The sequence below is a fragment of the Macrobrachium nipponense genome, chromosome 1, assembly GCF_015104395.2.
Source record: "Macrobrachium nipponense isolate FS-2020 chromosome 1, ASM1510439v2, whole genome shotgun sequence".
Classification (NCBI taxonomy): domain Eukaryota; kingdom Metazoa; phylum Arthropoda; class Malacostraca; order Decapoda; family Palaemonidae; genus Macrobrachium; species Macrobrachium nipponense.
Window position 1 is genome coordinate 126,413,675 of NC_087200.1, and position 22,903 is coordinate 126,436,577.

A 22,903-nucleotide genomic window follows, 5' to 3' on the forward strand; every position below is an offset into this window, starting at 1 on the left:
AGGTAACCTGTCCCCCCCCCCCCCCGCCCCCCCCCCCCCCCCCCAACTCACAGGAAATGAATAGGTACAACACAGCTGAAGAGCTCAATTCGTTTGTGCACTGTCTATAAGAGGGGAGGTTGGAGGGCTCCCATTATGTAATTATTTGGTAAGTATATATAAAACCTTTTTATTTTTATTAAAAACATAATTTTTTATATAAGTAACTTGCCAAGTAATTACATAGCTGGGTCCCTACATTGACAGATGTTGGGATCTATGGACATACTACTCAAAAAAAACATTCAGAACAGCAAATGAAATTTGAATTAGTAAGTTAGCTAGCATTGTTATCTGTTTGTTGTACTGGTTAGAGAGCTGCAGCAGGTTTAATACTGCCTCTGGGCTGAGCTCATCCCAAACTGTAGTGTCGTGGTGTTCAAGAACCCTGGTTCGGCCCTACTTTAATGTGTGCTTTGCAACAAGGGAGTACTCCAAAGGTTGCCAAAGCTAACAATCCCAAAAATAAGTGCCCTAGCACAGTACAAAAATACAGACCAGAACAACACTTGCACTATATTAAAAAATTCACCTCAACCCATCCATAATCACGGAATGGAAGGCACTCCAGTACACAGTAGTACCTTCAGGCTTCCAAAACAACTCATCAACCTTAATCAAAGCAAGGGAGGACAGGTAAATATGAGGGGTACTCCTGTCCTTCATCACCTAGTGCCATGCCAGCCACAGAGAACAGACGTAATATACTGCACTTATCGTAGACTGCCTCTACGTCATGAAGATAATGTGTAGCGAACACGGATCTGCATTTCCAATATGTGGACTATAGTATCACGGAAAGTGAGAGGTTGTGCTTAAAGGCCAGCAAAGTAGCTAAGAGCCCTTATTCATGAGCTTTGACTTTCAATAAGGGGTAAATGTCTTCTTGTAATCTTGAGTGTGATTCCAGAATCATATCCTTTGAAAAGAAAGCCAAAGTATTCTTAGATAAAGCACACTAAGGGATTCTTCCCAGAGCACCATAAATTCTGAGCAGTGCCCATGATTTCTTTTGTTCTTCAGTATAATATTTCAGTGCTCTCACTGGACAGAAGGTTCTCTCCTGATCTGCTGTACCCAGAATATCAGTTAAACTTTTGATCAGGAACAAACGAGGCCAGGTTTAGAGGGGTTCTCATTCTTTGCAAAAAAAAAAAAAAACCTATAGTGAGAAAAATTGCATTCCCTTGAGAAAACCAACCTTTTTATCAAATGCTTCCAATTTGTTAATCCTTTTGGCCATAGCTAAGGCCATTAAAAGTATAGTCTTCCTTGTCAGATCCCTTAAGGAAGCGGAGTCAGAGGGTTTAAAAGGAGGGCCTGAAAGCTATCTAAGTACAAAGTCTAGATTCCAAACAACTGTAGAAGATTCCTTCTGTTTTGTCATATCCAAAGACTTGATAAAACCTGAAATATCGTGGTTCATAGTCAAGTCTAAACCTCTGTTTATAAACTGATGACAACATTGCTTTGTATCCTTCTATGGATGAGGTAGCTAACACTTCTAAGACCTCAGATAAAAGTAAAACATCTGCATTATTAGCTACAGTGGTTTCAGAAGAGATACCATGTTCTGAATACTGACCACTTTGCTTAGTAGAGATTTGCTAATGATTGGTACTTACACTTAGCAATTGCTTCTGAAGCTTTTCTTGAAAAGTTTCCACTCTGACAAGCTTCCTGACAGTATGAAGCCTGTCAGAGCAAGAGTAGATAATCCTTGATGAAACCGTAGGAAATGTGGCTGTTTGAGAAGCCTTGGTCTCTGGGGTAACAGACTTGGGTAATCCACAAGAAGGCCGAGAAGATCCAGAAATCATTCCTTCTGTGGCCAGAAGGGAGCTAGTGCTAAAGTCAATGAGGTGTTACTGTGAGAGATGAACTTGTTCAGTACCTCACTCACCATGCTGAACAGAGGAAAGGCTTGCAAATCTTGGGCATGGAATCCAGAGGGGCTGGCACACAATACAGAGGGAGTTGATGGTTCCTTATGTTGCGAACAGGTCTATCGATGGCTTTCCCCACCGTTTCCACAGGTCAGATGCACACTGTGGATTCAATGTCCACTCCGGCAGTAGAACATATTTGCAACGGACTTTCATTCGTCCAGGAGGACATTTAACTTTCCTTGAATGAAGCAAGTGAGAATAATTGTCTGGTTGCTCTCTTCCTGAGTCCCTCACTGATTCCTGACATAAGCCAGAGCAGTCATACTGTTAGAATGGACTCTTACTATCTTACTACATGTTAAAGTTGAGAAAGATTGAAGAGCTAGATGGATCGCCCTCAACTCCTTCACACTGATGTGTAATTTTCTCTCTGCAGAAGACCACATCCCTGCAACTTCCTTGCTGTCCAAGAGGGCTACTCAACCCCGATCGGATGTGTCTGAATATAAAGTTAGGTTGGGGTTCAAGGGGTGTAGTGACTTTCCCACCACAAGCCTGTGTTCTTCTAGCCACCACTGAAGGTTCTCCTCTATCTTGGGAGTGATGGCGATGACAAATGAATCTGGCAGTGTCTTCCTTTTCCAACTGGCTTTTAGGAAGAACTATAGCGGTCTAATGTGCAATTTCCCTAAAAGCATGAATTTCTCTATGGATGGGTGGGTCCCTAACAAACTCATCCACCCGTTGGCTGAGCAGGAAGGGCGAGGGAGGAAGTTTCAGAATTTATTCAGGCAGTTTTGTGTTCGTTGATGGGAGGGAAAAGCCTAAAAATTCAGAGAACTGATCTTCATCCTTTAATAAAGTATTGATGAGAGGGAATCAGATGAGACTTCTTCATTTTGATTAGTAAGCTTAGCGAACGGACCAGTCTTTCTGTAGGTCCATTATGCACTATTGGATCTCAAGGTTAGAAGCATTCATGGGAGCTAGTTGTCTAAAATACAGACAAACATTTATGCCCATGAGGTGTAACCACTTGGCGAGAAGGGCAAGAATCCAGGTAAATACCTGAGGGGCTGTGAAAAGGACGAAGCACAGCGCTCGAAATTGAAAGACCTGTCCTTGAAACACAAACCTCAGATACTTCCTGAATTCTGGATGTACTGATAACTTGGAAGTATGTATCCTACATGTCTACTGTTACCATCCAGTTCCCTTGCTGGATGGCTGACGGGACTGACTGGCTTGTTTTCATTCTAAACTTGGTCTTGACAAAAAAAAAAAAAAAAAATCAGAGCACTTATGTCCAGGACAGGCCTCCATCCTACTGATGACTTGGGGATGACAAATAGGTGGTTGTAAAAGCCTTCTGAGTTTTATGTCTAACTAATTCCACAGCTTTTTTTTTGTTTTTTTTTTTTTTTTTTTTTTTTTTACAAGGGTCAAAACTTCTTACAACAGGGCTGAAAACCTCTCTGAGCCTACCGAGTCGGTAGGCTGTAAAACTGATGGCAAGATGTTAAGAGAGGTTCTCCCTGGATGGGTTGGCATAGCCCTCCTTGAGGACTTTTAGAACCCAGGTTCCACATCCGGCTTCCCACTCTTCCAAATACTGTAGAAGCCTTGCTCCTACCGGAGCACAGAGGACTGGTTCTTCACTTTCTAGGAACGGGTCTAACTGAAGTCTTCTTACTGGGTCACCCTGATTGGAGGTTCCCATGAGGGCAGGATTAAAAACATCCTCTCCACCATGAAAGGGCTGCTGTGATGGAGGGGATATAGTCCTAGTGTTGAAGGCAGCCAAAGGAGTATGTCCTGAGTCTCTTGGACGTTTGGTGGATTGCATGAGCAGGTCACCTGCGTAGGATTTCTTTTGCAGTTCAGCCGTTACTCATTCTAAAGTCATTGGGAAAAGCGTTCCTTTAGTAAAAATTGTTGCTAATTCCTGTGTGCCGTCCCTGCCGACCACTTGTTTGCACACACAAGCACTTCTAGCAAATCTTAATATTCTTTGCTAGAGCCCCCCCCTATGGTCCAGTCAAGGAAGCTCAGCACTCAAAACAACCACTTATAGACATCTTTGATGAGGTGGTCTAGTTCCAACGACATTAATAAAATTCTTTCAGAAGAGAAAGTAGACCTTCTTGCAGAGTCGATAAGACTGGAAAAATCTCACTGAGAGGATGAACCATACACCCCAATGATGTAGTGTTTCTCCAGTAGAATGTGACGCTTGCCCATGTCATACTAGACGAGGAGGAGGGGGTATAAAAAAATAGCTTTCCATAACTCCCTCTTCTCTGCCAACCAAGCATCTATCTTGCTAAATGCCTTCTTAGAGGAGGACGACAGCACCATTCTAGGCAGCCCTGCAGATCCTGCAGGCTGTTGCATCATGAAGGGCCGAACCTGGAGACGTCGGAGAAGCTGGAGAGAAGAAGGTTGGGTAACATACCAAAATCCAAAAAAATACCACAGGAGCACAGAGAAAGTAGAGGTTGGTTGCTCCTGTTCTAAATCTTCTTCATCTGAAGAAATAGAAAAAGTAGCAATATCCGAGGGTTCTGTGTCATCAGGGAAGGTTTTTGAAAAGGGGTCAAAATGCTGTTGCTGGATGGGAGCTGATGATGGATCATCAACTACAAGAAAAACCAAATCCACCTGTCCCGACTGAAGGGGGAATAGGTGCTCAAGACTGTAGCATGCTTCTCTTTCTGGGTGCCAAATGAGCAGAAGCATGCCTTCGGACCTCTAGGTGTGCAGGGGGCGCTGGACACCTGGACACAGAATAGTCCAACAGAAAGTGTTTAGTAGAACCTAAACACTCGAATGCTGAACGCTGTTTCTGGGCATTCGTTACACTACCACATTCTGACATTGCTCATTATGGATACGATGCACGTTTTGGACAACTCGACATCTGATATGGAATAAACTCATACAAACTGGGTGCTGTTTGGCCACTGGGTGCTTGGACACTGGATGTTTGGGAACAGGACACTGTATGGAGGAGTTATGGAGTTCCATTTGACAATGTCTGAGAGGAGAGAGAGAGAGAGAGAGAGAGAGAGAGAGAGAGAGAGAGAGAGAGAGAGAGAGGGTGTAATTGCTGTATGGATAGTTAACGACTGTATTGGCTGTTAGTGAGTTCTGGCTGGGTTGTCTGCTGGTAGAGATCAGAGTTCTGATCTCTATCAGACTGACTATAGCTATCAATGTCTTCTGTGAAGACATTGATAGCTATAGTCAGTCAAGTGGTGTGTTTTGAATTGTTATTTGGTTTGTTGCTGATTGTTTTGTTGGGTTTGATATTAGTAGGTTTGATTAGAGTTGTTGTGCCTGTGTTGGATTTGTTGTGCTTGCGAGTTCCTGTTGAGTTATATGTGAGTTGTTGTGGTTGAGGGTGTTGGTTGGGGAGCTGTTGTGGTTCCTTGGTGTGGTTGTGAGGGTTGTTATTGGTGAGCTGTTGTTATTCTTTGATGTTGTTGGAAGGGGGAATGTATTGTGACATTGTACTTCTGTTTGTTTTTTTTGTGTTGCTTGTGTTTGTTGCAGTGGTTTCTTGGGTGTGATTGTCCTTGTGTGTTGTTGTTTTCTTTTGTTGTTGGTGTCGAGTTGTTTGGTTGTGTTTTTCCTTGATTATTGTTGTTTTGTTGTTGTTGGTCCCTTCCTTGTTGTTGTTGTGTTGTTATTGGGTTGTGGTCGTTGTTGTTGTTGGTATCTCTTGTGACCTCGACCAGTAGACAGCACAGGATAGCCCGGAGTATCTGGAGAGTTGGTAAGTATGTGTGTTTTGTGTTGTTTTTGTTTTTGTTTTGTTTTTTGTAGCTATAGGTCAATTGTCCTGCATGTATTTTGTTTTTTTGTGTAAAGAAGAAAGTGTGAGCTGGGGTTTGGGTAGCAGGAGTGATTAGGTTAATGTGGAGAGGGTTTTGCAACTTGTTTTTTCTAGCTTGTGATCCCGCCACATTGTTTTTTGGCGCCCGAACAGGGACTGCTGGTGCGGCAGCTGCAGCATTGGGGTAGTGAGTTGTGTGATTGATGGATAAGTGAGGATGGAAGGGTTGAAGGAGATAGAGAGGCTGAAGGAGGAGTTACGGTTGGCGAGGGAAGCTAAGGGAAGGTTCGAAGTGGAGAATGAGAGGTTGAGGGTAGAGTGTGAGGAGCTGAAGAGCGAGTTAGAGGAAATAAGAGGAATGCTAAGGAGTGCGAAAGGGGTGGGAATGAAAGAAGAGGTGAAAGGAGCGGAAGAGAGAATGGTTGAGAAAATGGAACGAAAACTTTGGGGTAATGATGAGTGCAGTGCAAGAGCTGATGCAGGAAATGATGAAGCTATTCGTGAGAGAGGGTGCTGTAGGAGGTAGGCCTACTGGGTCTTGTGACGGGTCAGGAGTAGTAAAGAAAGTGAAAGAGCGAGTGGATGAGAGTACGAGTGATGAAGGTGATTTGGTTGTGATAGGTAAGGGAAAGAAGGAGAAGACACAGGATAAGGATAAAACTGAAGACAAGAATAAGAAGGGGGCTGAGGAAAAGAAGAAGACTAAGGAAAGAAGGTTAGTAAGGGTGACAGATGGGATAGACTAGGACTGTCTACACTGGGGAAAGGACTGAGAGTGATTAGATAGCGGTGAGTGGAAACAGGTAGGTAGAAAGAAGAAGGGTAAGAAGAGCGTAGTCAGGGGTATGGACATGAGTGTGGAAGTTGACTCACTGTATTCGGAAGAGGGAAAGAGGGGTCAGAATGGAAGTAGCGAAAGTGAGATGAGAGTGAGCGGGAAGTACGAAAGGCTGTGTATATGAGAGAGTACCCGACCTATGTGCACAATATGAGGAATATGGTAGTAAGGACATAGGGGACTTTTTTAAAGATATGAGAGGTATTGTTAGGCAAAGTATGGGGATAACAAGAGAGTCTGGGCAAGAGAGTTAGGTAGCTTTTTGACGGGATTTTTGTTGAATATGTATAGGGTAATTATGAGTGTAGGGAGGGAATGTGCCGTATGAGAGTGTAAAAGCTAGGATTGTAGAACAGGCAAAGAGGATAAAGAGTAGCGTTGATATAGGAGAAAGCAAGATTTTGAAGAGGCAAGAATGACTGTTGGCGAGTCGTTGTCGATGTAATGTCTGTAGGTTAGAAACATTAGCTGGGAAAAGTTTGGGGACGAAGGGGATAAATAGAGTGTAAGGAGTTAGTGCGAAAGTTGTTGGCGACTGTACCAGAGAGTGTATATGAGTTTATAAATCTGAAACGTAAGGAGAAAATGCGATGGACAAATGAAAGGTTAACGTGGAATGACATCTTGAGAAATAGTAGAGGATTACGAGTTAGATAGGTGTATGAAGAGAGTTTAAAGTATTAGTGTTAGGACTGAAGTGGCTGAGGTTGTGCCAGAGTTTAAAAGCTATAGGGAGGCAGTTTTGGAAGGGCCGAGGCGAATGGCAGAGCGAGTGGTAGATAGGAGCGTTAGGGCAAGTAATGTGAGTGTAGTTAGCCCTAAAAGAGATAGGAGTGCGAGTGTTGGAAGAGTAAGGTCAGTTAGTTGTGAGCGAGAGCAGCAGCAGTGTTGTAAGCCTGGACACAGGAAGAATGAATGTCGGTGGGCGTTAGGAGCGTGCTTCGGGTGTGGACAAAACGGGGCATTTAGTGGATCGAGGGTGCAAGAAATATAGGGATATTAAATGTTATAGGTGTGGACGGGTAGGGCAAACTCGCTAGTGGATGTCGGGGTACCCGTATGAACATAGTTTGCGGCAACTGTGGGACGAATGGCCATTATGCTAGATGTAAAGAACAGCGTGCGACGTGTGTGAATGTGGAATGGGAAAGGGTCACGGGGCGATGTTGCGTAGGCAAAAGAGGATGAATCAGGCTGGGAATCAGAAAACTAGGTGAAAAGGGGATTCAGTTGGGTGGGTCCTCTAGTATGTTCGGGAGAATGTGATGAGTGAGTGGTTGAGGGTGAATAAATAAAATGAGCCGAGCATCAGTGAGCAAATGGGTCTGGAAGATCAGCAGTTAGTGTTGGTTGAGTATGGAAGAAAGAGGAAGAAGGTAAGGGAACGGGAATGAAAGGGAGAAACATGAACTGCATGATAGTAGGGGTAGTGTTAGGGTAAAAATGGTTGGATAAGGCGTTGTAATACAGATGACTTTGAGGGGAGGAATGATACATATAGCGTGTGTGGGTTTGAAACTGTCAGGGTTTATTGAAGTTTCACCAGGAAGGGAATCAGGTAGTAAGGATGTAGTTGGCAGTATGAATGAGTCTCTTCGGGAGTTTGGCAGGAGTGTAAATGAGGTAAGTGATTTGGTGGCAGAGTTACGAGAGATGTTCGGACAAGAGTTAGAAGGGGTAGATGAGATAGTGAATGGGATTTGGGGGGATGGTAGTGAGGGAGATAGTAATGGTAGTCTGACTGGAAGTGATCTGGGAGAAGTTGATGGCAGTGTAACTGAGAGTGTGTATGAGGGCCCTCAAACAAGATCCAGGGGACCTGCATCTGAGCATCCGTGGGTGTTGCGGAAGGCTATTTAGTGTGTTGTTGTGAGTGAAAGGAGAAGTTGTCAAATGTAGCAGGGGAGGAAATATGGAGGAGTTATGGAGTTCCATTTGACAACGTCTGTAGAGAGAGAGAGAGAGAGAGAGAGAGAGAGAGATAGAGATAGAGAGAGAGAGAGAGAGAGAGAGAGAGAGAGTGTAATTGCTGTATGGATAGTTAACAACTGTATTGGCTGTTAGGGAGTTCTGGCTGGGTTGTCTGCTGGTAGAGATCAGAGTTCTGAGTTTTTTTTGAGTCAGTCTTTAGTCAGAAGCTGTGAGAGACAGTAGTGTCGGCAGTGGTCTGTGAAGACATTGATAGCTATAGTCAGTCAAGTGGTGTGTTTTTCAATTGTTATTGGTTTGTTGCTGATTGTTGTTGGGTTTTTGATATTAGTAGTATTGATTAGAGGTTGTTGTGCCTGTGTTGGATTTGTTGTGCTTGCAAGTTTCTGTTGAGTTATATGTGAGTTGTTGTGGTTGAGGGTTGTTGTTGGGGAGCTGTTGTGGTTCCTTGGTGTGGTTGTGAGTTGTTAAGGGTTGTTATTGGTGAGCTGTTGTTATTCTTTGATGTTGTTGGTAGGTGTGTGTTGCATTTTGTGCTGTTGTTTTTTTTTTTTTGTGTTGCTTGTGGTTTGTGCAGTGGTCTTGGGTTGTGATTGTTCCTTTTTTCCCTTGTTGTTTGTTGTTGAGTTTTGTTGTTGTGTCGAGTTGTGGTTGTGTTCCTTGATATTGTTAAGTTGTTGTTGTCCTTGGTTGTTGTGTTGTTGTTGTTATTGGGTTGTGGTCCTTGGTTGTTGTTGTTGGTATCTCTTGTGACCTCGACCAGTGGACAGCACAGGATAGCCCGGAGTATCTGGAGAGTTGGTAAGTACGTGTGTTTTGTGTTGTTTTTGTTTTTGTTTTTGTTTTTGTTTTTTTGTAGCTATAGGTCAATTGTCCTGCATGTATTTTGTTGTGTAAAGAAGAAAGTGTGACTGGGGTGGGTTGGGTAGCAGGAGTGATTAGGTTAATGTGGGGAGGGTTTTGCAACTTGTTTTTTCTAGCTTGTGATCCCGCCACAAAAGGACGTTAGGACGCTGGGCATTCAGTCACTGGATGCTCAGACCATGGGCACTCGGACACTTTCTTGGAAGAGGAGCACTTAGGAAACACAACTTGAGGTTCTGCCACCTGACAGGGTATCTCCCAAAGACTACAGGATGGGAGTGGACTGCACCCACGCTCCTAGCACGCTTACAAGAGAGTGGCGAATTGTCTTTACCAACGAACCAGGCTTTTCAGTGGCCTTGATACACTAGAATAACACCTACAGCACCCTTCATACACACCGCTGTCAGAATTGCTCCAAGAAAGAGTAAGAACGTCCAGAAGGGATGTCTGTCCAATGGCCATCCAACAAGTCTTAGAATAGCACGAAAATCTATTTTTGAGAACTAGTGACCACATAAAAGGGGAATTGCACAATTCAAACACATATTTCGAAACCGGACTGTACTTGGTAAATATAAATAAAACCTTATTTTAATATAAAAATATCATTTTTATTTAAGTATCTTACCAAGTAATTACATAGCTGATTCCCACATTGCTAGGAGGTGGGAGTCATTGATAAAATTCTATTGCAATTATAATTGAATAGAAAGATTTTGCCAGCATTAACATGATGCTTTTTGTTTCATTACCTGTTAAGAGAGCTATAGCAGACAAAATTGCCTCTGGCACAACTACTCTCACCTAGTAGAGGTGTAGAGTCAGACCAGGGTCACCTACTACATAGTGGGGGCCTTATAGCGCAGAATTTACCTAGCACTGGTATAGCACAAACATTGCCCCTGTCCTGGGCGCAGTACCATGAACAACAATACAAAGCCAGAATACCAACAAATTACATACCCCAAATATTAAATACCACATCCCTACCAAAGATTCCAGAGGGTATCCAGTAACAAGTACCCCCAGACTCCCCAAAGACTCAACAACAGTTTTCAAGGTGAAGAGAAAAGTAGGAAGGAATGCTTCCTATGCTTCTCCCATTACTATGCCAGCCACCGCAAATGAACCTAAAATACGGCAATCATTAAAATTCGTTTCCACTTCTTTAAGATAATGCGTCGCAAAGACTGACTTACATTTCCAGAAAGTGGACTGGAGAACAGAAACCAACAAAAGATTATATCTGATGGCCAGATGTAGCCACCACACTAATTTCATGAGCCTTTACCTTCAGTGCAGGTAAGAGCCTCCACTGCTATCTGGGAATGTGCTTCTCGAAGGAGGTCACTAAGAAAGAGATAAAGGGCGTTCTTAGATGACGTGAAGGTTCCTTACCAGAACACCACAAGCTATCGGAAAGTCCGCTGATGCTTCCAGTCCTGTGGATGTAAAACTTCTGAGCTCTCACTACACAATGAGTCCTTTCTTCATCCTCCTGTCCTATTACACCAGACAAGCTCTTGATAGTAAAAGAGTGAGGCCAAGGTTTTGTAGGGTTCTCACTCTTAGCGAGGAAGCCTGAAGTATATGAGACTAAAGAGTCTCCATTAGAGAAACCCATTCTCTTATCTAAGGCTTGGATTTCACTCACTCTTCTGCCGAGGTTAACGCGACCACAAAGTCTTTCTGGTCAGATTACTGAGTATAGCAGCAGCTAAGAGGTTCAAAAGGAGGACCTGACAGCCATTTCAGGACTTTGTCTAAATTTTGTGATGCCTGCTGAGTTTCTTTATGTTTGCAGGTATCAAAAGGCTTAATCAAGTCTAATAGCTATGTAATTACTTTGTAAATTACATATATAAAAAATCACTTTTCCTAACAGACTCAAAAACACTGATTATTAAAGTAAGTGCATTTAAACTATACATACTCTGGTTATAAAGCTCAATAAAACGTCGCTGGTACTGTGACAGCTCTGCTCGACCAGGAACATCATCAATGTGTCTTTTCAAGGCTTCAACCTGCCTTGTCTTCTTGGCCAACTGGCGTCGCATCTTACAATACTTTGCATTTTCAGCCTCAAACCTGTTCATCATCTCATCTCCACCATCAATCTCAGATAGCTTTTCTTGTAAATTGCTGAAAAATACAAAATTTTACATCATTACTTCTGGTGTTTAAGAGACAAAAACATCAACTTTTCCTTGTGTATTAATGACTGAATAGCAGTTTATATCCTATGTCTGGGAGACTAAAACAAAATCTGTATAACACTGGGGCTTGAATGTAAAATCCAATGTAATTAATGCCTGGGTCAGGGAAAGCATCCAATTTTTTTATGGTTTAACTTTAGCTGAAAAACTAACCACAAACATATTTCTAGATTTTGATGTCCTGAAATATTTGCTCTGGTAAGTACTCAGAGAGAACTCAAATGTCAGAGGCCTGAAGAGGCCACTTACTTAAAATTTTCTCATATTACGGTTTATGGTCCACCTCCACAATCTTTCTCTTCATATGCTGATTTCAGACATACAAATGACATAAATTCTTTTCTTGAGTTTCATACTGTTATGAAACACCAAATTCAAAGCATGTCCAGGAAGGATAGATTAATTGTGAAACAACACAACATTCTAATCTCTTCCCATAGGGCTAATACCCAAAAGCACAAGTAGCAAAACTAACAAGGAGTGCTGGTCCTACACAGGCTTACTCCAATATTCCTACAAAAAGTATGGCTTTTGTTTGAGCTTTTAAATGGAGGGAATCGCTGATTTTGTCTGTTAGAAATTCTTATTCCAGAGCTATTTCTACAGACTAAGTAACTGATATAATTCAACATTCCTTACCTGTTATAACTCCACACATCAAAATTGATGTCTGGGAAGGAAATGATGCACTCACACATGTGGAATCCTTGACATGACATTCATACCTTTTTTATTTAGTTAACAGTTCAATTTTGCATGTGACCACTTCCTGATAGTATTTTGTTTAGTTATGTTCCCTCTTCCCCTTCATATATTTTTCTTTAGCTGGAGATGATGTCATTTTATCTTGTTTTTTTTATGGTGAAGCACTATCATGACAACTTTTATTACACATTACATTTCCATTTTCTTCCATGCTAAATTTAATTTTTCATGGATTTAAGAATCCTCATATTGCTGGGGGCTGAAGACTTCATATATATTTTGATGGAAATTATTCTTCTGAATTGTCAGTTTGTGTATCATTTCCACTGGATTACTGGCTGATTGCATTGCTTTAATATAATTCAAAATGCTGCTTCTGCCAGTGTTTTGGTTAGTCGCCATATCTGCTTTCCCTTATATTTTACTTTGGTGTGGTGTAGGTACAACAGACATTCTTTTGATCTAGCATGAGTCTTAACTGCAATTAACTCAAAATGGTTTTCCATGACCTCAAGATCTTGCATGATTATTTGATCTACAGTATGCACATTTGCCATTATTACATTTCTTTGCTGTATGACCATATTGACCATGATTTTTGTAGAGGTTCAAGTACTTATGGACCCAGCTTTCTGTTCTGACCTTGAATTTTAATTTACAGATTAAGATTCCGTCCCAAAAATTCAATCTCTAGCACACTTTTTGGTTTTTCTAGCTAGTGATGTCACAAATGTTAATATTCTATTATACAGTGGAACCTCGACATACGAAAGTCCCAACTTACGAAAAATTCAAGTGACGAAAGCACATACGAAGATTTTTTTGCCTCTACATACAAAAATAATTCAGGTTACGAAAGGGTGTTACTGTGAAGTCCCCAGATTCACCCGGACCACCAAGAACAATTTTAAAACTCGTGCGCCGCCAACTGAGTAGACTCGCCACCATCCTCCCGCTCTCCCATTGGTTCCTGATGCTAGTCACCGCCGTAAGATCCTGCTCTCCTATTGGTCAGCATCTACCCCATCGTGCTCTACATAAAGGCATCATGCGGCCACTCCGTAGCAGCATCGTTATCATACGCACGCAGAATTCATTCGTTCACATATACGATTTCATTTGTTAATGTAAATTCATGTTAGTAATTTCGCTTTGTACTTTATCGTGTCGTGTGAGAACTTAATTAGTACATAACTTAATTACGTATAGTCATGGGTCCCAAGAAAGTTGCTGAAGTTCACGGAAAGAAGAGGATGCTTTTTTTGGAGACAAGGATGAAGATCATTAAAAAGTATGAAGCTGGCATGCGGTTGAGTGTGATTGCTAAGGAATACGGCCGAAATCCGTCGACGGCAGACACCATTCTTAAGCAGAAGGAAGCCATCAAAGCAGCTACACCTTCCAAGGGCGTCACTATTTTGTCCAAAAAGAGGAGCCACGTGCATGATGAGATGGAGAGGTTACTTCTTGTATGGATAAAAGACAAAGAAATAGCTGGCAATACGATAACCAAGACGGCAATCTGCAACAAGGCCAGCACTATTTTCGGCGATTTGATTGCCCAGGCCAAAGACGATGGAGGAGAAGGGACATGACATCGACGCCAACCCCAGTCTTCAAGGCTTCTTGTGGGTGGTTTGAAAAATGCCGGAAACGGACTGGCATCCATTCGGTGGTGCAGCATGGGGAGGCTGCCAGCTCGGATACGAAAACGGCCGAGGCCTTTATTAAGACGTTCGACGAGATAACGATCAACGAAGGTTACAGTTCTCAGCAAGTCTTCAACTGTGACGAGACTGGCTTTTTTTGGAAAAAAATGCCTCGTCGGACGTACATCACGCAGGAAGAGAAGACGCTACCGGGCATAAGCCAATGAGAGACAGGCTTACACTCGCACTTTGTTCCAACGCCAGTGGGGATTGTAAGGTGAAGCCCCTACTTGTGTATCATTTGGAGATTCCTCGAGCCTTCAAGGCCCACAAAGTGCTAAAGGAGAAGCTTCCGGTGATGTGGAGGGCTAATGCGAAAGCCTGGGTAACAAGGCTTTTGTTCACCAAGTGGGTAAATCTGTGTTTCGGCCCAACAGTGAAGAAATTCTTGGAAGAGAAGTGCCTCCCTCTGAAATGTCTGCTGTTGTTAGACAATGCCCCTGCTCACCCTCCTGGCCTCGAGGAAGATATCCTAGCGGAGTATTCTTTTATCAAGGTTCTTTATCTTCCACCTAACACCACCCCTCTCCTCCAGCCCATGGACCAGCAATTGATATCGAACTTCAAAAAGCTGTATACAAAACATCTTTTCAAGAGATGTTTCGACATCACCGATACCACAAACCTCACCTTGTGTGAATTTTGGAAGGAGCATTTCGATGTTGTCATATGCATCCGACTCATCGATCAAGCTTGGCAGGAGGTTTCGAGGTGAACCTTGAATTCTTCGTGGACGAAACTTTGGCCAACGTGGGCGAAGCTGATGCAGATTCAGAAACAGTTCATAATCCTGAAACTGTTTCGCAACCAGATCTTGACAAGATCGTTGCTCTCGTCAAGTCCATGGGGCTGGTTGTCGACGAGGACGACATCAATGACCTTCTCGAGGAGCACCAAGAGGAGCTTATGACGGATGACCTGAAGGAGTTGGAGGCCATGCAACATAACGTCGTTCAAGAAGAGTTCTCTAGCAGTGGCGAGGAGGAGGAGGAGGAGGAGGACCCTATGACAACGGCAGAAATTAAGAATGCTCTAGCCGTTTTTCATAAGGTGCAATTATTTGTAGAAAAGAGACACCCCGAAAAGGCTTACACAGGTCATATGCTTGCGCAGTTCGATGACGTTTGCCCGAGTCGTCTCAGGAACATTGTGAAAAGCAGGCAGAAGCAATCTTCCTTGGATAGTTATTTTTTTAAGATGCCTTTAGTAGTATGCAAACAGGGAGATCCAAGTGATACAAAAAAACAAAGTTGAAAGTGGTGAAGTAATTGAAATTTTGTAAAAAACGTAAAGTATAAAAAAGTAAAAAAGAAAAAGGTAAAAAAAAATTTAATTTTAAGTTTTTTGTAAAGTTAAGTGTTATTGTTTTCTGCCATTTGTTAATGTGTTTCGTAAAGTTTAGTGTAAATGTTTTCTGTCATTTTTTAATGTGTTTCGTAAAGTTAAGTGTTCATGTTTTCTGCCATTTGTCCTCCTCCTCTGTCGCCACTTTCGGAGATCGCCTCACTCGAAAGGTAAGGTTCCACATTTTACTACATATGTACGTACATGTACGTACAGTATTTCTTGTACCCCATACACTAATAAACTTTATTTACAGGTAATCAGTTAGGTTAGGTATTGAATGGTCCAAATTGTTGTATTTCATTGTTTATTGGTCAATTTAGCTTTATTATAAAATTTGCTGTGGTGTTTTTGTAGGGCTTGGAACAAATTAGGCAATTTATATGTAAAATTTGGTTCAAGATACGAAAAAATCAGGTTACAAAGGCCGCTTCGGAACGGATTAATTTCGTATCCTGAAGTACTACTGTACTTCCTTTGAAATGAGTCTAAAATGGTCTTAATATCTATCTATTCACTTTCATTGTTGGGTTAAGTTAAGTGTCCAGGACACTTTTCAAAGTGGCTTGCTGACTGAATTTTGCAAATGGTTTCTTGTGCTGAATATCTAGTTCAGGATGATTCTTAAGTTGTAGTGATAAAATCATCTTCCCATGTTTCTAATAACAGAAATGTTGAACAATTTTTGCTCCCAATAAGAATCAAAATAAATCAAGGTTGGATATAAACATAGTAAAGGCATGGTATTGGCGGGGGTTCTGTTCCCCGATGGTGCCAATAACAGAAAATCACAGATAACAGAAAATTGCCAATAACAGTGCTTATCCGCACCGGATATCAGCGCTGACAACTGGGGATTTGGTGTTGCTGTTAAGTGGGGATCGACGTTTATCAGCACTAAAAATCAAGTTATCATTGTTGCTAGACAAGCGCCATAAAACCAGATCGCTGGTAATTAGGGACTGTCTGTAGATGAATTTCCCTCTTCTAGTTTGATTTGGAAAGGCCTATGTCTTTGGTGTGTTATATGAAGATATTTGTTTTGGATTAATTTTTGGATTGAAAAATGATATTTCTATCATAAAATAATTTATTTTGTTTGTACTTAACAAGTAATTACATAGCTAAGAATTTCTAAGTACCAGCAGCTAAAATTTGAAAATCGTGGCTGCGATTCTTTACAGTAGTACCTCGAGATACGAAAGGCTCAACTTACGAAAAATCCAAGTTACGAAAGCAAAGACGAAAAATTTTACTGCTCTACATACGAAAAGTTTTCAAGATACGAAAGGTTTCTGAAAGTCCGAGATTTGCCACATAACAATTTTGAAACTCGCGCCGCACGCCGCCATCTTAGTTATCGTAGACTCGCCACCATCCTCCTGCTCTCCCATGGTTCCTGATGCTAGCCAAGCCATGAGATCCTTCTCTCTAATTGGACAGCATCCCTCCCATCATGCATCTTCTATACATACGTACTACGTGTTGGCGTGCTTTAGCTCGGCCACTTCGCACCCGAAACTTTACCGTACCGCATTCGGCATTCGTTCGCTTCCACCAACGATTTCGTTTAAGTAACGTATTCGTTAGTGAATTTCGTTGAGTACATATTATCGTGTTGTGCAAAGACTGTATTATTACGTATTTGTGTAACTTTACGTAAATTAACGTAGTCATGGGTCCCAAGAAAGTTGAAATTCACGGAAAGAAGCGCATGCTGTCTCTGGAGACAAAGATGGAGATCATAAAAAAGTACGAAGCTGGTATGCGATTGAGTGTGATCACAAAGGAATACGGCCGTAATCCGTCGACAATAGGCACCATCCTTAAACAGAAGGATGCCATCAAAGCAACTACACCATCGAAGGGCATCACTATTTTGTCCAGCAAGAGGAGCCATGTGCACGACGAGATGGAATGGCTGCTCCTCGTCTGGATAAAAGACAAAGAAATTGCTGGCGATACAGTAACAGAGACGGCAATTGCTCACAAGGCCAGTGCTATTTTCGGCGATTTGATTGCGCAGAGGCGGAAGACGACGGAGGGGAAGGGACTTCAACGCAAACCCCAGAGTTCAAGGCTTCGCATGGCTGGTTCGAGAAATTCCGTAAACGGACTGGCATCCATTCAGTGGTGCATCATGGGGAGGCTGCCAGCTCGGACACGAAAGCGGCCGAAGCATTTAAGAAGACTTTCGACGAGATGATGACCAAGGAAGGCTACAGTTCTCAGCAGGTTTTCAACTGTGATGAAACTGGCTTTTTTGGAAAAAAATGCCTCGTCGGATGTAACATCACGGAGGAAGAGAAGAAGCTACCAAGGCATAAGCCTATGAAAGACAGGCTTACGCTCGCACTTTGTTCGAAGAACGCCAGTGGGGATTGCAAGGTGAAGCCCCTACTGGTGTATCACTCCGAGACTCCTCGAGCCTTCAAGGCCCACAAAGTGTTGAAGGAGAAGCTTCCAGTGATGTGGAGGGCTAATGCAAAAGCCTGGGTAACGAGGCTTTTGTTCACCGAGTGGGTTAAATCTGTATTTCAGCCCGACTGTGAAGAGTTTTTTTGGAAGAGAAGCGCCTCCTCCTGAAATGTCTGCTGGTGTTGGACAATGCCCCTCCCCACCCTCCTGGCCTCAAGGAAGATATCCTAGCGGAGTATTCCTTCGTTAAGATTCTTTTTCTTCCGCCCAACACCACCCCTCTCCTCCAGCCCATGGACCAGCAAGTGATAGCGAACTTTAAGAAGCTGTACACGAAACATCTTTTCAAAAGATGTTTCGACATCACCGATACCACAAACCTCACCTTGCGTGAATTTTGGAAGGAGCATTTTGACATCGTCATATGCATCCGACTCATCGACCAAGCTTGGCAGGAGGTTTCGAGGCGAACCTTGAATTCCTCGTGGAGGAAACTCTGGCCTGATGCCGTATCCGACCGAGACTTCGAGGGATTCGACGTGGGCGAAGCTGGTGCTGCTGAGTCCGAAACAGTTGACGATCCCGAAACTGTTTCGCAACCAGATCTTGACGAGATCGTTGCACTCGTCAAGTCCATGGGGCTGGTCGTTGACGAGGACGACATCAACGACCTTTCGAGGAGCACCAAGAGGAGCTTACGACGGATGACCTGAAGGAGTTGGAGGCCATGCAACATAACGTCGTTCAAGAGGAGTTCTCCAGCAGCGGCGATGAAGAGGAGGAGCCTATGACAACGGCAGAAATTAAGGAGGTCTTAGCCGCTTTTCATAAAGTGCAATCGTTCATAGAAAAAAAGACACCCGAAAAGGCTCACAGGTCGTATGCTTGCGCAATTCGATGACGTTTGCCTGAGTCGTTTCAGGAACATTTAAGTTTTCCTTAAATTTTTTATGTGTTTTCGTAAAGTTAAGTGTACGTACGTACGTACGTACGTTATCTGCCGTTTGTCCTCCTCCTCCTCCTCTGCCGCCACTTTCGGAGATAGCCTCACTCGAAAGGTAAGCTTCGACATTTTACGTTACAGTAATAATATTTCTTGTACACTAATTATACACTTTATTTACAGGTTTGGATTTTTATTCTTAATTTAGGTATTGAATGGTCCAAATTGTTGTAGTATTTCATTGTTTATAGGTCAATTTAGCTTTATTATGAAATTTAATGGGGTGGAGGGCTTGGAACGGATTAGCCATTTTAACATGTAAAATGTGTTCCAAGATACGAAAAACTCATTATACGAAGGCCGCCTCGGAACGGATTAATTTCGTATCTCGAGGTACTACTGTATTTCGGTGTAGGTCGGTATCCCACCCACTACCGGGAAATAGGTAAACAAACTGGCAAAGAAGCTCAATTTTATTTATGCCCCATTATCCATGAGAGGAGAGGAGGGTAGGCTACCATTCTGTAATTACTTGGTAAGTATAAACAAAACATTATTTTATGATAAAAATATCATTTTTGTTTAAGTAACTTACCAAGTAATTATATAGCTGATTCCAACCTTGGTAGGATAGGATTCATGGATGAACAACTATTGCAATTATAACTGGATAAAGCATGCAAATAGAAACACTTGCCAACATTAACATTATGCTTGTTGTTTCCTTACCTGTTAAGAGAGCTATAGCAAACAAAACTGCCTTTGGCATAGCTACTCTAACTTAGAAGAGGTGTGGTGTTAGACTAGGGTCACCTAATACATAGTGGGAGCCTTACAGCAAGGAATTCACCAAGTGCTAGTAAAGCACAGACATCGCCCCCGTCCTATGCGCAGTACTATGAACAACAACAAAAAGCGAAAATACCGACAATACTACCTACACCAAATATTAAAAACTACCACCCTACCAACGATTCTGGAGGGTATCCAGTACCAAGTACCTCCAAAAACTCCCCAAGGACTCAACCAACAGAGCTTTCAAGGTGAAGAGTAAGGTAGGAAGGAATGCTTCCTATGCTTCTTCTCCCATTACCATGCCAGCCACCGTGAACGGACCTAAGGTACTGCAATCTTTAAAAATCGTTTCCACTTCTTTAAGATGATGATTTGCAAAGACGGACTTACATTTCCAGTATGTGGACTGGAGAATGGAAGTCAACAAAAGTTTATACCTGAAGGCCAGAGATGTTGCCACTGCTCTAATCTCATGAGCCTTTCCTTTCAAAACAGAGCACCACAAGCTACTGGAAGGTCCTCTAATGTTTTCAGTCCTGTGAATGTAAAACTTTAGAGCTCTCATTGGACAGAGAGTTCTCTCTTCATTTTCCACTCCTACTATACTAGACAAGTTCTTGATAGTAAAAGAATGAGGCTACGGTTTCATGGGATTTTCATTCTTAGGGAGGAAGCCTAAAGTAAATGAGACAAATGCGGCTACATTAGAAAAACCAACTCTCATATCTAGGGCTTGAATTCCGCTCACTCTTCTGTGACCAAGCTAAGGGAATCAGGAAGAGTGTCTTTCTAATCAAATTCCTGAGTACGGCATGAAGCTAGAGGATCAAAAGGAGGACCAGACAGCCATTTCAGGACTAACGTTTGAATTCCATGATACCTGCCAAGTGTCCTTACATTTGCAGGTATCAAAAAACTTAATCAAGTCCGACAAGTCTTGATTCAAAGACAAGTCTAATCCTCTGTGCCTAAATACAGAGCTTAGCATAGCCCTATATCCTCTGACTCTAGAAGAAGACAATCCTCTAGACGTCCTAAGGTACAGAAGGAAATCGACGATCTCTGTCACAGATGTTCAAGAAGAAGAGACTTTATTTCTTCTGCACCAAGCTTGGAAAATGTTCCACTTGTACTGTAGACATTAGAGGACGACTTTCTTCTACATTTTGAAATCACCTCTGCAGCCGCTCTCAAAATACCCTTTGCCCTGAGGAGTCGGATGACAGTTTGAACCCTGTCAGAGCTAGAGCAGACAATCCTTGGTGGAACCTTAGCACGCGTGGTTGTACTGAGCATTGTTTTCGTCTTTGGGGAGTAACTTGGGAAACCTGCTAACAGACTTAACAGGTCCGGAAACTATTCCCTTAGAGGCGAGATATGAGCTATAAGGATCATTGACGCATTCTCTTGTGACTGGAACCTTTGTAACACGTCCCTGATCATTCCTAGGGGTAAAGGCATAAAGTTCCTTGTGTGACCAGTCCAGAAGCATGGCATCCACTGCCCATGCCGCTGGGTCTGCGGCACTGGAAAGCAATAAAGTGGACCCGATGATTTTTGGCAGTTGTAAGCAAGTCGATCATTGGTCTTCCCCACAACATCCAAAGATCTAGGCAGACCACTGGATCCAGAGTCCATTCTGCAGAAATGACCTGATTGTGGTGACTGAGTTAGTCTGCTAAAACATTCATCCTGCCCTGCACAAACCGTGTCACTAGCTTTGTGTGAATCGAGTGGGCCCAAAGGAAAATTTCTCTCACTGCCTCAGAGAGAGAGAAAGAGTGGGTCCCTCCTTGCTTGGAAATGTAAGAGAGGGCTGTTGTGTTGTCCGAGTTTACTGCCACTATCCGACCACGGACTTGTAAACTAGAATGATTGCAGTCAGCTTTTTCAGGTTAATGTGCCAAGCCTTTTGTGAGCTGAGTTCCACATCTCTGAGATTTCCTTGTTGCCCAGCAGTGCTCCCCATCCTATGTCGGATGCATCTGCAAACAAGTTGAACACTGGGTTCAGAGGGGAAAGTGACTTTCCTTCCAGTAGTCTTCTCTCTGATCTCCACCAAAGTAGATGCTGTTTGACTTCTAGTGAAATCGGGAATACGAAGTCGTCTGCAAACTTTTTTCTGTTCCACTGGGACTGAAGGTAAAACTGAAGGATCCTCATATGAAGTCTGCCCAACAAACGAACTGTTCAATGGAGGATAAAGTTCCGAGCAGGCTCATCCAAGATCTGGCAAAGCACTTTGAGAGAGTAGGAACTTGTCTGCTGTGTGAAGACATGACTCTACTCTCTTCAGAGATGGAAAAGCCTGAGAAGGAAGAGAGTCCTGAGTCATTCCCAAATACACTATCTGTTGAGTCAGGACTAGTTGGAATTTTTGCAAGTTGATTAGAAGACAGAGTTCCTGAGCTAACTTCAAAGTCTTTTGTAGATCTCCCATGCAGCTTAGTTCCATCAAAGAGCAAAGAAGCCAATCATCCAGATAAAGGGCAATGTTGACCCCATCAGATGTAGCCAACCCGCCAAAGGAGCCAGAATGCGAGTGGACACTTGGGGAGCAATAGTCAGACTGGAGCATAGGGCCCAAAACTGAAAGAGTTGGTCTTTGAAGACAAATCTCACGTACTTCCTTGAGTCCGGATGGATCTGGGGGACATGGAAGCATGTGTCTTGCATGTCTATGGAGACTATCCAGTCCCCTCTGTGGATGGAAGCAAAAATCGAGCGATTTGTGTCTATTTTGAACTTTGTCTTCAAGAAAAAGACATTCAACGCACTCCTGTCTAGGACTAGCCTCCAGCCGCCTGAAGACTTTGGGACCACAAAAAGTCGACTGTAAAAGCCCTCAGTCTGTGGGTCCTCCACTCTCTTGATTGCTTCTTTTAGAAGAAGAGCAGACACCTTGTCGGCCAGAGCAGAATACTTCTCTGAGCTGAGAGAGTACACCGTCAACGCAATGGGTTGCTTGACTAAGGGTGGATAGTCAACAAATGGAATAGAGTATCCCACTCTTAGGACTTCTACCACACATTGTTCTGCTCCTCTACTGCTCCATTCTTGCCAGAAACGATGGAGTCTGGCACCTACTGCTGCATGGGAAAGACTGTCCTCTAGTGGCGGCTGCTACATAATTTAAAAACATTCCACATTATACACACACACACTACATATATATACAGTGGACCCCCATATTCGCATTCTCCAGATTCGCGGATTTCTCTCTGGACCATATCTACCCATTTTTTGCAGGGAATTCGCCTCTTTGCGGGGTTTTCCAACGAAAATAATCACCAATTAGTGTATTTGCTGTTATTTTCATGACTAAATACTTTTATTATACAAAAAATGCTTTACTAATTTTCAAATATTAACC

The 22,903-nt window shown here is 42.7% G+C and overlaps 1 protein-coding gene across 1 annotated transcript in view; it reads right to left on the reverse strand.

The window, feature by feature from the left end:
• Nucleotides 1-22,903, reverse strand: part of LOC135219607 (coiled-coil domain-containing protein 93-like) — a gene marked incomplete in the record, with an annotated part of 427,141 nt that overhangs the window by 100,162 nt on the left and 304,076 nt on the right. Inside the window, 1 exon segment of the mRNA XM_064256502.1 lies at nt 11,334-11,542. Coding sequence (XP_064112572.1) covers nt 11,334-11,542 — 209 coding nt within the window.